The 17,347-nt window shown below is 41.3% G+C and overlaps 1 protein-coding gene across 3 annotated transcripts in view; it reads right to left on the bottom strand.

Moving 5' to 3' along the window:
• Window positions 1–17,347, bottom strand: part of EVL (Enah/Vasp-like) — a 147,935-nt gene that overhangs the window by 57,417 nt on the left and 73,171 nt on the right. For all 3 annotated transcript variants that reach the window (XM_069018251.1, XM_069018248.1, XM_069018252.1), the window contains exons 2-3: window positions 11,756–11,924; window positions 4,722–4,899 (exon numbers count right to left, since the gene is read on the bottom strand). In XM_069018251.1, the coding sequence (XP_068874352.1) occupies window positions 4,722–4,899; window positions 11,756–11,924 (347 nt within the window). The remainder of the gene's footprint in view (window positions 1–4,721; window positions 4,900–11,755; window positions 11,925–17,347) is intronic.

Below are 17,347 nucleotides of genomic sequence, written 5' to 3'. Positions count from 1 at the left end.
TCAAACCTCTCTCCTTCTATTTCAAGCTTTCCTCCAACTTCTCCCCTCTTAGTCAGAAAAGGCAGTTGACCTCTAACTATGATTAACTTTGCAATGAGCCCTCTGCATAAGGCTTTTCAGCAGCTGGTCTTTACATTTAGAAATAGAGTTTTCATACATTGTAAGTCAACAATAACTATCCAAGTCCCCAGGGCATAGACATCAAAAGGAAAGCAAAAGTTCACAATACGTTATAGTCACTATGTCCCAGGCAGCATTTACCAGCAGCACAGATCAGAGTCTTAATTCTTCTCCAAGAGGTACCAAGTCTTTAAGCCATGGAAGCCCAAGATGCCCTCAGAGCTGGTCACGCCAAGCCACAAAGCTGAACCACTGTCCCCTTATGCAACATGGGAACATGCAGGTGCTGCCAGCAACCAGCAGGGACTCAATGTCTGAAGCGAGCAAATAAGGAAAGAAAAAGATGAAGAATTCCTTTGCCCGTCCCCAGAAATTTGGGGAACAAGAAAGGAGAGGAAATAGACTCATTCCTTCTCTCAGGGAAGTGTTAACCACTCACTGGGAGAAGCACTGAGTGTACAGGCTCCATTAAACCCTGCAGAAAGTTACCTTCATTACAGGCACTACTGGCTTTCCTACAAAATTACAGCAGGAAAGAACTTGCCCATTTTAGCTTACTAATGTTCTCACATTATGTCCTGCTCCAATAACCATGCTGCCCTGCCACCAGTCGTTACATCTGATAAATCTAAGAAGATGTAAGCCCTGAAAAACATGAAACCTCAAACAACCTGTGGGTAAAATCTGTGAAAATTTTTCCACAGTCTCCTGGGGCAGGAAGGGGTGACACTGTGCTCCCAGCGAAACCTGGCTGCAGACAACAAAGTAAGCTAGTGACACACTACCTTGTACCAGGTAACTTATGCCAGTAAAAGGTCTGACCTCACAAAGTGGACACCCATGAAAGAAGAACAATTAAACTGGAAGCTGTTTGTCATACTAATGGTCTTTAAATGACACCATTAAAGCACTGTAAGCAGGAGATTGGTAATGAGCAAATCAGTGTTATCATTTGCTCTCATTTTGCAGGCTGGCTCAGGACCAGCATTTCTCTTTTTGTTTGTAAAGGAGAACAGATTAAAGGGATGTATAAGGAAATCAAAGTAATTAGACACATAAACAAGCTGACAGGTAAACAGTTGTGATTCAGTGAGGCAACTGTCAACCCCTAAAGGAAGGATGGTACCTATTTGTAATATTATTGTGGTTTTAGTCCCATTTTATCTTATTTCGGATTACTCCTAACATAATCATTAGCATCCTTACCAAGCACAGGAATGAGCCAGGTCTGTGTTCACCTCTTTCAAGGCTGGCTTTAGCCCACCCTGGGGATGTGCACTGAGAGCAGCTCCCACCACAGCACTGAGAACATGGACACGTGTGAGGTGGCCAGCCCTCCCCATGGGTAAGAGTATGAGCGCATCCACTGGAGAAACACAACCAGCCCAGAGAGTTTAGACTATGGCTTTTCTCCCAACTTCTGCAAACTTTGGGATGTCACACTCCTGGCAAGACACTTGCCCCAGCACTGATCTTGACATGTAACCCAGGTAAACACAGGCTGGCAATAGGATCGGATTCAGCCCATTTAACCTTTGGCATTTAACAGAGCCCTTGGTTTAGTTTTCACTCATGCCCCATGCAGTCAGTACAGAGAGATCAGTGCATTTTAGCTTCTCTCATGAAGAAGAGGGACAGTACAGTAATTCCCATCACTGATTCATAACTCTGCTCATTTGAGGGGACCCAGCCATTTGAAAGTCAGCACTACCTAAAAATTATTTCCAACTCCCCAAAACACAGACCACTATAATTTTTTTGAACTAATTCAGCTTAATGCACCATTCAAAATCCCACACCATTACTGTGTGCCAAGACTAGTTATTTTCCCAAATGTAACAGTACCCTGACTCCACGTCTGCTGAAGATACGATGCAGTCTCACATTTTCTGCTGTAGTCTACCATGATTAATTTTAGTTTATGGAAGTGGGTGGTAGAACGAAGGGAGAAGCATCCATGGAATCCAGAATCTATTCAACTATGGGAGGATCAGCAGAACTCAAACATCATAATGTCTCAGTGGGGAATGTAGGAAAAAACGAAACATTAGAAATAGCACGTGCCAAGTAGTGCACACAGCATATTCCAAGCTGTAGAGCAGCTGATAGGGTTTGCTGCCCTGTGAATGTGGCAGAGGGAGCCTCTGTTTAACCCTGTGGTTTTGGTTGAGCATTTTATGAGTGCATGAGCAGTTCTGGGCATACAAATGCACCCCTTAAAGCTGCCATCCATCTGCATAAGCACATCGGCAACGTTAATACATGGATGCATAGATATAATAATTACCTTTTTTTCCTAATGATTTTTCCATATGAAAAAGCAGACCCTAATGCAGCATGCAGGCAGCAGAATGGATGGAGTATGCAGGCAATGGCTGTGCCTGAAAAGATATATGGATATATGTGTTTGTGTGAATTCCTATTCACATTAATTCATGCCCACAAAAGCTTAAGGGCTATAGAGGCCTGGAAGAGCAGATCTGAAAAAACATTTTATACCTTATATCCATTATGTACTTTTGCTGTAAACTTGCATGCCGAGATCATGGCAGTAATGGGAAAACTTATGATGATATAAAAGGCTTCATTCTAATCTATTATCAATGTGTATCTAATATAATATTAAAGAGAAATACCTCTGGAAATAAATGTCATAATTAAAAAAACTGATAAAAATGAGTATTTGGGGAATTTGTTTCATAAAATCAATTTTTTTTTAAACAAATGCTGAAATTGTCTTTAATCCAGGTTTCAGTTTTTGACAAGTTTAGATGTAAAGAATGGGACAACTGGAAATCTTTGAAACTTCTAACACCTTATGTATGAGAGAAGAAGGGTTGCTGAAGACTGAATGTTTACCAGACCATTCTTTTTTCCTCCAGAAAATGAAGTTTTTATCTGTGACCCAATTCATGTCTTTGAATGTGACAACTACAAACTCTAAATACAAACTCTTCAGCATGGACTGGATTTTAAACCTGTAAAACATCTAAAGCACACTTTTGGTGTGCTAAGTAAATGAATAAAAAAAATACCCCAAAAAAGGCAAAATGCAAATTATTGCTTGCTGTATATGCATAAATTTCTCAGAAATTCAATAGGCTTTCCAAGTGCTCAAAAATACATTCTTAAAAATACCTGTTGTTCATTGCTAGGAGTAGTTAACATAAATAAAGTGTCCACTTTAAGGCAGTTTCTTGTATTAGCCTATGAGCAATAAATCCTCATCCTGAGACTCATGTTTCCACAAGGCACCTCCCTGAAGCAAACTCAAAATCCTGCAAAAACCTCACTCCCTTTGACTGGAAGAGACAGATGGGAAAAAAAAAACAAACCCCAAACAAATTTAAGGGCTTTTGGAAGAAAGGAAGACTCATCAGAGACATTAAACCAATCGCTACACCCAGACCACAGTCAAAGTATCCAAATCTGGAGGTCTAAAAAGGCTGGGCCCATCTGAGCAGCCAAAGAGCTCTGTACTCTTCAGACTTTCATGAGTTTAGGACTGGTGAATCTTGGCCAGATTTCCTCATGAAGTCTCCTGCTGTGGCACAACTACAGCTGAAAATGTTCAAGTTGAAGAAGGCAGAATTAAATCCTCAGTACTTCTAAATATAGCTAAGAATTTAAAATATTTCTTGATTTTTGATGACTTTTGCATTTTCCAGCTTAATAGAATGAAAATAGCAAAATAAAAAATCTGAACTTTTATATTACAAGTACACCTTTTAGTGAGACATATTTGTGTATTGAAGATTGTCAGGAGACAATCTCTCTCTGAAGAGCTGCTGTCCATCACCAGTGAACACTGCAGTGAAACCTGGATGGCAGCAAGTGATGCAAACCTTGACTCACCATGTTTGCAAAAGGAAAATAGGGCTGTGGCGTGTGTTTGTGCAGGAAAAGAGACACCACACAAGCACTGCTCTGTTCCCAGCCCAGGAGCTGCAGAGAGGTCATAAGCGTGTGACTGAGGGCAGTGCTTCATCCGGCTACCACAAACCAGAAACAGATTTTCACTGAGAAACCAGGACTTTATTTTGGGCCTGTGCCAAGCTAATGCAATGACAAATTCACAGAAGAGCAAACTTCACCACAAACTACTTCTACAGTCAATATAGTATCCAATGACCAAGGTGCCACACACTCCTCTTTTGGAAAGCCGACCCACAAGAGCCAATGGCTGGAGCTGGCCCAGCACACTGGAAATACCAGCTCCAAGTCCTATCCTGTAAGATTTTACTAACTTGACTCCAGCTTCTGTTTATTTAAAGTTTTATTCTGCCACCTCATATGTAAAACAACACATATACAGATCCACATAAATCAGTGGGGCTACCTGCCTGCTGAGGCACTCCCAAATAACTATTGATTTCCTGTGGTGAGTTAAGGCACCATGAAAAATGAGCAGAAAGGGAAATAAAATCTGGAAACATGTACAATTCATACCACAGCAAATGCTGATCTAAAGGCTGTCTACTGGAAGCTAAGGTTTTTTATTATAATGTGTTTTATAATGGCATAATATCCAATACAACTGCACTAGGTGATTGGTAACAAGCACTTTAAAATGTCACAGATATTAACAGAGATTAATTTACCTCCATCTTGTGAGTTCATGATATTCAGAGCAAACAGCATTGCATTGGAGAACGTGGTAGCCTCTTCTTTGCTTGCAAAATTCAAGCCATAGACCTGCCGTGCGTCGCGCCATTGATGAAAGGTAGGGGTTGCTTGATTGTACTTCAGTCCTTTCACAATTGAGTAATTAATCACTACCTGTGATTTGAAACAGAGGGGTAAGGATTAAAAATAGTTCTGTTTTCAGTGGGAAAAAACCACCCAACCCTTGTGTAAAGGTTACCTAAATGGGTAGAGGCAGTTCCTATGGCAGCTCCTACATGGCTGCATGGTAAGGCAGCGTTTGTTTCGATGACAGAAGACCCGCACCTGGCGTGAGATTTACAACAGTTCAACGCAGCCTTGCGGACTCGCAAGCCAGTTCTGCAAAATCTATTACCTGCTTGTGTTTTCTACAGCACCTCCACAGGATGCAGCTGTGCAGATGCTGCAGACAGCTGTCAGGAGCCAGCAGCCAGTGCCAGCAGCTGTTTCCATCTTTTGGAGGATGATCATGCACAATTGTTAGAAAAACAGCTCTTGGCACTAACCCTACCCTATAGCACATAAATGTTTGACTCATTGCACCAGTTTTGCCTTCCTCCTCCTATGTGCCTGATCACCAGCAGCTTCTTGTGCTTAGACTTTTTCTTTAGAATCAGTCAGGCAGTGACAAAACCAGACAACCATTTCTCTCCCACCTTCTCTCTTGCTGTACGTGTGGGTTTTCCAGGGAAGAGGTGACTGCAGCAGAAGGCTGTTTCTTTTGAAATTTAATCTGCTAAGTAGAATGCCCTGTTTATCCCTGAGCAGGGCACAGGGACACCCAGCTACACAACACAGCTGGGATCCAGACAGAAACCTCCAATCTTAAAGTGTAGATGAGGGTGGAGAGGCAGGAGTGTCCACTGCCCCACTGTACCACTTTGTACACAGAATTTATGTTAGAGGTGGTTCCCACATACCAGAAAACCTTCCAATACATGTTTTTTGCAGTCTGACCAGCACTTTGGAAAGTTTTCTGTTAACACTATGATTGCAATTAAAAAGCTTCAGTGTATTTAATTAGTTCAACAATATTTTTGTTAGATGACTGACAATTCTTAATTATACAGGCAGACTTTTAAAACTAATTTCAAAGATTAATGACTCCTAGCTCTGAGTTTTAAATTTTCAGTGGGTTGCCAGTTTAAATTGGCAGAGAAACATTAGATGAGCACCTAATAAGGAACAAATTGTTTTACACACGTTAGTATTTTTGAAGGATAACACTGTCTCATTGATATAGTTAACAGATGTCTTGTAACTTTACTATATTAATATACAAAAAATTATGGAAACCATAGCAAGAAGCAAAGAAGCCACTACACCACTAGATAATTACAGATATACTCTTATTTCTAGGATGTATTTACTTACTGAGCCAGCATTAGAGAGTGGTGTAGAAGATAGTCTTTGAGTACCTGGTCTAGCTTTAGGCAAAAATATGATGGTCCAACAGTTGTACTCAAATCAGTATCATTATTAAGGCTCCATGAAAATGCACTGAGAAGCAATCAGGCCTACACTGCTTTTTTGGACACATTTCACTGAGATTCCTGACCAGTGAGCCAAAGGAAGATGCAGCCCTACATTGATTGGGTACACAGGCTCCCAAGAGTTAGTCCCCTAGAAATGGGAACTGTATCACCAACATGCTGCGTGGGAAAACACCCACACCAACCAGAATGAAGTGGAAACTGGTCACAGCAAAGGCACTGAACTTCCTCTTGTATTTGACAGCTTGCATAGTCTTTTTTCTTTGAAAAACTGTGACATCACCCCCATTCTTCCACTGAGCATTGGGAGAGCCTGTACCAATGTTGCTCACACTCAAAGAGTCTCTCGAGCATCAAGTAGACTCATGCCTGGAATACTAAACCAACAGTTTTAACATGGACCAGTTTTTAAGTCTTCCAACCCTTTTCAAGTAGATTAACCAAGGAAGGCACAGCCAGTGTCTTTGAGGAAATGTTTAGAAAGATTGTGAGCTTCTACCAGGCTTTCAAAGTGAGTCTTTCTCACCTACTCACAGAAAGCTCTGTTTCAAAGGACACCACTGTCAAAGCCCAAAGAGCACCAGAGGGTGCAGTGCAGCTGTTCAACAAAATACAGAAATCATAAAAACCTAGGCCAAAAACTGTGTAATGGAAGTCAGGTAAACTGCTCAAAACCTGCTTCCCCAGAACACTGACCCAAGGAACTCCAAGGATCTGCTTTGTTCTGAAGGTTAGATCCCCTTAATGGAATAAAGACAGAATTTGCATGTTGACCTTCAGTAATCATCATGATGCCCACACGTGTAATACCTTGTCTTCAAACTCAAATCAGAGAGTTTAAAAGTAGGAAATGGAACTCAAAATAGCCAGAGTTTGATTTTTACCTCCTTTGGCTCGTGTTTATAGAAAATGGAAAAAAGAGGAGGGGATCTCCTGCTGTTGTTAAGAATAAGTGCACAAAGGTGTCTTGCACAGATGGTGTGGAGACTCTGCAAGGCACATGATGATAATGAAGTGCTGAAGAGCAGTAATTAAAATAAAGAAGGTCTCCCTGTTTGAAGTACAGGGTTTTTTTACAGGTGCTTCTAAGGGATCTTTACGCTATAGCTTCGTCTGTCAGTAAGAGAGCACATCTGCCAGGCTGAGCAGACCAAGAGTTCATCTTTTAATCTTCAGTTTGCAGTCTACAATAGGTGAATTGGAGAAGCTCACTGGAAATCTTGCAGAAATAAATGATGGATTTGTTTATGACAAACAGTTCTTCCTGTAACTCTTCACCTAGAATTTGACTTAAAAGCTGAAACAACGACATTTTATATGCCACTGTTTTTCTTTTCAACCCCCTTTAAGTATTTTATCTTCCTGAAACAATGTAGTCCTGTTACTGATATAAATGTCTGTGTTGTTTTGAAGCCTGTTATATTCTGTATTTCAATGATCTCATATGGCAAGGAGTTTCACAGACCAGTCATGCATAGCATTATATTGATACCTTTCAATGTTCCCATTCCTATAATGTTAAAAAAAGAGATTTGCTTCACTTCTACCCAGTACTCCCCTTCACCCTTTCACCTCAGTTTCAGGTGTAGGCTCCCTGGGACAGGCAGGGAATTTTAGAATCTATACAAAAGCTCCAAAACAAGAAGCCCTTCCTTTAGGCTGTGGAGCTGTGAGCTGTCAGCAGTGACCGTGGTGGTGCTGAAGGGACTGAATGGGCTTCAGGGCAACACCTGAGGTGTAAGCATTGCCAGGATCATGGGAAGAGTTCCCACACAAGTCTCACCACCAATACGTACCTGCTTATTGAACCAGGACAAGAGAATTGCTTGTTTCTCCAGAGCATGAAATGGTTCAGCAGGTTGTTACCAGCTTGGGCCCTGCCATGCTGCCAATGCTCAGGCTCATCTTACAGGGAGCAGACACGACTGCTAAAACAAGGAGGATATAAAAATTGCTACAGATGAGGCCAGATTCTTTACTTCTATAGGCAGGCCCAAATCTGATGAACTTCTAATAAGTTACAACAATGATTATTGGTTCTTTCTTTTTCAAAAATTGTGGTTAGCTTATATCCCAGGAATCCTGTCCCTGCTTCAGTTTTGGCTTGGGTTCACACGTGAAATGTCTCACCTTCCCCAAGGCCCTGTTTCTACATTCACTTCTCAGCCACATGAACACACCAGCCCCTCAGGAGATGTGATTCACTTTTGAGTTGCACCCTCCTCCCTGCCTGTTTGTTCAGCATGTGTCTTTGGTTGATGAGATCATGCTGAGCTGACATCACTTGATGTAAAGTCCTAATTTTATACCCTCAGTTGATCAGGACTCTGGACGGGGGAGCTACTTCTTTTCAGCTAAGCCATAAAAATGGACTTCTTGTATGTTTTTAGCTTTGTGAACTTCTTGCATGGTGACTGAAGCTGACACACGTCACCTTTACAACAGGCCAGGTGACAACAACAGCTGGCAAGTTGCAATATGGGTGTAAAATACATGGTTGCAACTGTTTGGCTTCAAGAATCACAGAATCATGGAATTGCTAAGGTTGGGAAAGACCTCAATGAACATTGAGTCCAAAATGAAGGCCACAAGGGAACATCAAAGCTCATGACGTTAAGCGATTGTAACACTGATCTGGCCTTAGCTTCAAACCACTTCTGGCCTCTGTGGCGACTTCAAAGCTTCAGGACTGTACTTGTGGTTTTCTGAAGGCTCCTGCTCAGGCCAGCATGAACCTCTGCAAGGCTGCACTTTGTGCAGAGCAGAAAGGGGAGTTCAGGTACAGCTGCCACGCACGGTGAGCACCTCACCCAGACACACATCGGAACGAGAGCTGGGGGCCACTTCCTGGGGGGAGAACGATGCTCCAGTTCTGCTACTCTACAAACCATATTTGTCTGTGACGAGCTTTTCAGACACTGTCAGTTAGAGAAGGAGATAAGGAGATAAGGAGATAAGGTAAGCAGAATGAGAAGACAGCGTCATAAGCTCCAGCACATGCACCAAAAAAGGGCTTGGAAACAGAAAGGCCTCTAGACAGAGACAAGACAAGGAGTCTACAGAAGAAGATACGTAGAAAATGAAAAAGCAGATGAAAATTAAAGAGAGATATTATTAGAGGTGTATTATAAAACAACAAAAATTTAAAGGGAAATAAAGGCAGGCAGGGATGAAGCCATGAAGACTACTCTAGTCTGTGCCTTGCCAAACAGTATGTAAGAAAAGTTAGAATTGTTTCTCCATGGCATTGTTATATCACATATTTTAAACTAGTTTCTCAACTCTTCAAAAATCTGTGTAGCTTCATTAGCTTCATCATATGTCAAATCACATATTAGCTGAAGATTGGTCCTTTTCAGATAAATATGTATTTTCTAGAAAATCAACAGCTTTACTAAAGCCTCAGTTTCAGTCAGATTTAACAGAACCTGAGAGCAAGCATGAAATGGCTTGAACAGAGAATTATTTTAACTGTAATTCATTTCTCTTCTCTTTAAATGCAAATACTTAGCAAGCCTAGCGAGCTTATGATTCCATGTGAGGCTCATATAAAATATATTAAATTCTGAATCTTGAGACTTTCAGAGTGTTTCTTTGAATACTACTATGCTACACTGTCTTGACTTTGTTCATAATACTGGATTTTTGCAATCATATTTAAGATGAACACTTTGTTTCAGGCAGTTTTAAATGACTAAGGTAACCTATACTTTCTGTTTATTTGAAAGAGGGTTTTTAGTCTTTAAACTAGGAAAATATATTCTTCTACCTGTTTCCTTCTGAATTGAGATGATTTTTATATAGCATGCAGCCTCTTTATAAATTGGAATGTTTGCAAGCAAATAAAATATTACAGTTAATGCAAAGCATGTTCAAAGTGCAGCTTAAGATTTGACATTTTAGTATGTCCTACTCTTTAAACTGCATACTCAGATTAAGACAGACCTCTGGTACTTAGCCTCCCTTACATGTTGACTTCATGACTTCTGCTTGTTTTACACCAGCTATTCAGTCCCCTCTTAGATTGCAGTCACATGAAAATAATTTACATTCACCTGCTAGCAATCTAAAAGTGCTAGTATGGTCTGGGACAAAGCAGTACTGGCCCTTCACAACTGACTAAGAAGCCATTTTATTTCATTTCTTTTTGAAAATATTTTCTATTTCTGAATGGAACTACATTCATATATTGCCTTTGCTCTACAGAGAAGGATAAAAGCAGTCACAAAACTTTTGGCTGATGTTTCAGAAATGCACTGCAAGGAGCTGAAAACCACTGTGCTCAAAGCCCACCTCTTTTTGTTCTGCTTTTCCTTTTTCAGAATGATGACTCTGTATATGTGCGGCATAGCAAAGTCATTACCACTTCCAGTAAGCAACCTGAGTAACTTTTCCAGTTGGCCCAAGCATCTTTACAGCCATCAGCTGAGGATCATCTGCTTTTCCATAAGCAGATCAATCCATTCAACATTTGTGGCAGCTGAGAGGTGATGGTGCCCTGGCTCCTGCTCTCCACGTTGGCCTGATCTGGCTCAGTTTGGCTGGACTTGCCTGGCCCCTGCCCATCTCTCACACCAGCAGCAGTGCTCACCTCACCTTCTCAGGAGGCAACACCACCCCTGAATCAACAGGCAACCCCAATGGCCCACTTTTTCCTGATCCCTGTGCCCCATAGAGGGCTCGAGGTGAGCACAAGAAGTGGGCACTGCCAACCAGCCTCATGCCAGTGCACAAAGGGAGCCCTCAGCTCTGAAATTCCTGCTCGAAAATGCAGGTACTGCACTGCTACTCAGCTCAAGTAAACTTCTGTTTAGGGTCTGATTGTGACACTGGGTTAGGGAGCTCTGATGGCATGTGGTGCCCAGCACACCACAAACCAGGCTGTCAGAGCCACACCGTGGCAGCCCTGGGCTGAGCATCATGCTTTGGTGGCCAACGGGGGTCTGATCCCAGTTCTGATAATCTAAATCCCACATAACTCCTTTAATACCCAAGGAGGTCCTGCAGAATTAGTCCGCTGTAAATCAGATCACAGTGTGCACCTAGGATTTTAAAGTGCATTACAAGGAACTAATTGCTTATCACAGTAGTGTAATAACCACACTTTGTGGGACAGCAGCGCAGAACAATTGATTTTTATTTCTATTTTTAATATAGTACTAAAAACAAAAAGTAATTTGGGGGGAGCTGAGAGCAAAACCTGCAGAGTGAGTAAGATTCATTTCACAAGAAAAAACTGAAGGGGGAAATAACATTCAAATCTCTTTGGCATCTACCAAACATTCTTTTTTCAAATAAGCAGAAATAACTTATGATACATTCTGTGTGCAAAAATTTATACAAAATCTAAATGACTGGAGTATAAACAGACTAGTAGGCACCTTGCAGGGTGCAGGAAATGTTGCATTAGGTATAGAACTGAGGTTACCAAATGAGATCAAAGGTTAATTTACAGGAAACTTGATACAGTTACTCACTTGTTGATCCTGCAGTTTAACTCCAACTACCCTGAAGGTGTTCGTGGCTGTATTGTGGTATATGTTGATTCTGCTGAATCCCTGCTGTCCAGGTTTGATTGGTACCCATTTCTTACTGGTATCGTCATAGACCATAACTGAAGCTCGGGCTTGGCAAATACTCTGTTCACTGGGGAGAAAAAAACCAACAAAATCAGGAAAGAAAACAGTGAATTTACTGCTTATTACTTAAAACTTCTAAAGGAAAGAAAACCAACAGAAACTATCAGTACTACTTACAACATATGTTTTATACGAGATCTGCTAATCCTTTGAATGCAATCTGTTAAATTAAAGCTGACACGTATGTGTTCACAGACTTTAAAAACCTCCTGTATGCTGCTGTTTTGAACTGATAATCTATTTTATATAAAACATTAATCCCCGAGAAATAACCTGCATCACATAAACATTATGAAAACTGTCCAACAGTATGAATGCTCTATTTATTTTATGCATCTATTGGCAAGCAAAGCCTTTCACATCTGCATGAAAACCCACCATTATTTTACAGCTTACTGACAAAACAAACATGACACCCACAGCTGAGTTATACATTTAAAACTGGAAGCCAGCAGACCTTGAACCAAAAGCCACGTTAGGTAAACTGAAGAAATCAATTAAGTTAATCCAGCTGATGCCTAATACCCAGACCCGCTGACGCACTTGGAAGTCCCAGAATACACGGTGCAAAACACACAGGAATGCTTTTTTCCTTCATCCTAGCAGCAAAGAAAGTGGGGAAGGGGAATCCACGAATGGGGATGCATGCCAGCATGCCAGTACATAAACATTATTTTGTATAGCGTTAATAACTACTTTTCTCCTTTATAGTCACAGATATTCCATAATACATTACCTTTTATTAGTCATATCCTGACTAATATACATATAGAGAATCATAATAAAACACACCCTTCAGGAGCAATAAATGCCACTGGCAAATGCTGTGACATGTCAATTCAGGCCAGAATTTCAGTTCCACTCTCCTGACTTCCCAGCCACTTTTCTTATACCAGAGGAAATAAAAGTCCCTTATATGAAGAAAAAAATGAATCCTCCAAATGTTGAAGATTTGAGATCTTTAAATGTAACACGGATTTTTAACAAGCAAATAGTGCACTTTATGATGCATTTATGATTCAGTTAGTGCATCTAAATGGAATTGTTGAGATCTATGTCCTGCAAAAATTCTAAGTTCATGACTGTCCTGATAACTTTAGACCTATATATAGGTATATATACCTTCCTTCCTTAGCCCAAGCCATATTAAATAATGTCCAACCATGCAATATCAAGTGGTTAATCCGCTTTGCACACAAATCCTTTTCCCCGTTCTTGGTTTGCTTTTGCCTCCCCAGCACACACACACACACACAGAGACACACAAATAAAGGAAAAGCTCCTGGGTGATGCTAAATGATATTGCTGCACTGCCACTGTTCCAAATTACACCACTTGTAAATTATACCAAATGCTGCACACCCAAACCTGCCTGACCCCATCACTGTCATCATTTTAATGAAAGGGGGCACGTTACTGCAAGTATTAAGAGGATCTGGGTTGATTACAGCAGCAATTTTCAATCTTTTCTGATTTGTGGGTCTCAAACAGATTTTCAAGGCAGATGTATCCCCCATAGTACATTAAAGCCTACTGACTCTGGCTTGTTTTGTCAATCGCTTTGCACAGCCTTCAGGTAGTCCACAGACCTCCTCCAGGCTGTGGGTAAGAGGCTGGAAAGTCCTCACAGCATTTACAGAGGGAGCAATAATGCCAGCAGACATCTCTATGAAGAATAGGGTAGGAAAATTCAGAATAAATTGTATTTTTATTGTGTACCATAGAAACAGCTAAATTCTGTTACCAGAGCAATATATTCAGATCAGAAAGAATAAACACTATTTTATTTATGTTGTTCAGAATTCATAAAATCCAGCTCATCCACCAGTTGCTGTTGCTTTGCGAGATACCTGGAGAACAGCTGTGCCTTTGCTGATGTACTTAACCAGTAAACACCTCTCCCTCCTGCTTTATAAGGTAAGCTAATGTCTTGTGGCAGCTCCTCCATATCTGACACGAGCAGCTGAGGGATTTGAGCTCCTTCCAGCCTGCCTAATCCTCCAACTGGTGCAAGAGCTGCAGCCTGGCAGCAGTGGCAGCATTGCCTGCATCCTCCAGACCTGCTGGGGGATGCTCAGTCTGCCTTGGATTCACAGATGGGGAGCATGGGAGAGAAATATACCAGCAGAAAGGCAGGTACACTGGATTACCCTTGTCATATGGAAGTGGAAAGGCTAAAAATAATCCCCAGTGCAGTCTCATGGATGGGTGGTGGCCACCTACCTGCCTTTGCTACCAGGCGTCTTGTATCACCTCCAGCTCCAGAGGTGGGGGGGAGCATCAGCTGCCCAGGGCACAGCAATCCCCTGACCAGTGAGCCTGTGGGCTCCAGGAGACTATTGTCCCTGGGAGAGTCACACTCAGCCATTGTGACACCATGTCCTTCTCCTCAAGCCTTGTCAAGCAGTACAAGCCTTACTGCACAGTAAAGTAAGCAAGAGCATGTGTCTGGCTTCATCAGAGCAAGCCTGGAACCCAACACTGTCTCAATTTCAGATGAATTTTGGAATCCACAATTACCACAAGCTGCTAAACCAGTCAAAATTAATTAAATTATCCTTACTTACAACAAAGAGAATACACCTAACCATCCAGACACAAGGGCCTTAACATGGCACTACTCATAATGCCATACCCAGATCCCAGTAGGTACAGCAACTTTGCCTTCAGGCTTTGCTGCCAAAATCAGCAGCAAAGGACCCGCTACTGTCCTGTGACTGAAACACAGATACAGACCTCAGGAGCAGAGTTTGATGCATGACAGCCAATTGTTACTGTAACATAAAGCAACAACACAGGAAACTCAATCCCTGCTCTCCTTCAGTCAATGGAAGTTTTTCATCATTCATTTAAATGGAAACAGGATTGAGCCTGTTATCTGGCCTCCAGTGAAATAACAGAAAGGAACATAAAACAGTACACGAGGGGAATCCTTTCCTGCAAAGCACTTCATCAATCTTTCAACATCCAAAATGCCTCCAGGGACCCATTGCTAGCTTGCTGTCTCACCCTAAATGGAGGTGTAACTCTTTATCCTGAAGACTTCTTACTCCTCCTATGCATAAAAGACACAACTATCCCACTTCTGCTCTAAGAGACTTCTCTGAAAACAGCCCAGAAAATGTTCCCTTTGTAAAGGTCACTGAGAATCTATGTATTACTCTCTGTACATTATTTTAAGCACAAATCAAGCACCAGTGGTTTCACAAAGGCCCAGCAAAATTTTTAGTAATTTTTAGGACCATACATCACTGATACTTACATCAACTACATGTGACAGGTAATAAATATAGGGCTTAGTAACACAATTGTGAGTAGCCACATTCCTTCTTCATGATAAGAGCTTGTTTTATATTAGTATTTATGTGCAAAATTATGCTTGCAGACTTCTGGAACTTGCTTTATTTTCCTAATACACAGAAGTTACTGAAAATTTGGTATTTGATGGAGGCCCATTACATTTCATATACATGTCAAATAGTACTAATTCCTCTATTGATATTTTATTTTACATTAACATGCAGTCAGACTCATCCATGTGAGTTCCCACCGTAGGTAATTATGTCTAAAAATACATAAAAATTTAATTGTAGAGGGGTCTTAATTGCAAAATTGTTCAGGTTTGTGCACAACATCTACTCCAATGCTCTTCACTTTATTACAGGGCAGATTAAAGACATCTTATATAAATGTGGAGGGGAAGGGGTTCTTCCTAGGGACCCCAAATCCTAATATTCACCCTTGTTTTTTCTGAAAGCATTACACCTCTGGGATGGCAAACCTCTGCACTAGTACCACTTGTTTGCCTGAAATTAAAGCAAATCTGCTTAGCTTTGTTCACAGGTGATATGTGAAATCAAGTGTTCATCATTGAGATTTATAGAATATTGTCTCAATACTAAAAAAATTGTAAATTTAAGCAGTTTGCAGATAATACTGTTTCATTCTGTGTGACACATTTTGACCCACTCTCATCCATCTCTTCTGTCTAGGATTCATCTTCAAGAATTAGCAGATTGACTAAATTGGACCTAACTCTTCTTGAAAGGGTCAGCATTGCCCTTTCTTGCCCAGCCCTGGTGAGAATGGGCAGCCACTTTGAGACAGTGCTGCAGGGAAGGTGCCTTCATCCTGAAGTAACATTCTTCTCCTCTTCCATCTGTTCAGAACCTGAAAAACACAGTCCTTTCTTCCTGGCTTTTAGTAAATGTATGATTACCGAGATCTATAGCCAAAAAAGAGCAAAAAATGAGTATAGAATCAATAACACCAGGAATCTTCAGGAAATTACCTGTATTTTTTTGTGAATTATCATGACACTTAATGTGGTGGCTTGACATGACCTGGCTGACTGCAAGTAATAAAATAGGAGGAGAAAATATAGGACGAGAGGGGGAACCAAATGACAGAAATTACTGTGGAGGTTGGTAGTGGAGGAGCCATGGATCAGATAGAGAAAAGTCCTTCTGCTCCACTCTGCCTATCCCAGTGGGTTATCCAAATATACAAGCAAAAAACTCAGGTTGGAACCACAAAAGACCTGTCACAGAGAATAAACAGGAAAAAGAGAGCAAACCATAATGTTTGGAGGAGAGTCTGTGGCTCTGAAGGGTCTCTAAGGCTTCTCCCTCTTGTTCCAGACTGAGAGAAAGTCGAATGGCCAAGCTGCACTGTGCTCCTTCACTGACCTGTTTTCTCTACTTACACGGTTATCCTCTTATGAATAAAACTTTTACAGAGCTTGGTACTGAGTGACTGAGCCACCTCTGACCAGCGGCCCCGTGCAGAGCCTGCCATGGCACAGGGTGATCCCAGCCCCACCTGGACCCCCTGTCCAGCACCAAACCACGCAGAGGTCACACCTCCAGGGGCAATGGGAGAGGTTTAAAATACTTTCTCCTGGAGCCAGGACAAGGTCATACAGCTTTTGGAGGGTCACCAAATCATTCTCACAAAAGATGTAGCAAATATCCACAATTAGCTAACTTCAAGCACTGAATCCTGTCGGCTTTACTCCAGCATGCCAGGTGGACCTGGAGACTTTCACTATCCTTCATATTTACAGACACAACTGTGTCCTTGTGGCAGACATTCCCTTAGCATAAACTCTGAAAGCTCTCTGATAGAAATCAAGATCTCATGCTTTGAACCTGTTATGGATCTACCTTGTTGCAAGACGCTCATGATTCTTTGGCCTTCAAAGAAGCTCTTTCTGGTATTTGTAGAAAAGGCAAACAGCCATTTATACAAACATTTACCTTATTTTTAATTTCCATCTCCCATACATCCCCCCTCAACATTTAAATTATTAATAATTACAAGTGATTTTAGACTGATCTAACCATTCTTATTGGTGTGAGAAACTGTTGATATTACTTAGGCCCAGGCTTGTCTTACTTGAGAACGAAACCTCAGCCCAGAGAATGTGTG

Source organism: Aphelocoma coerulescens, chromosome 5 (genome assembly GCF_041296385.1).
Source record: "Aphelocoma coerulescens isolate FSJ_1873_10779 chromosome 5, UR_Acoe_1.0, whole genome shotgun sequence".
NCBI classification, from domain to species: domain Eukaryota; kingdom Metazoa; phylum Chordata; class Aves; order Passeriformes; family Corvidae; genus Aphelocoma; species Aphelocoma coerulescens.
This window is presented reverse-complemented; position numbering and strand designations above follow the sequence as displayed.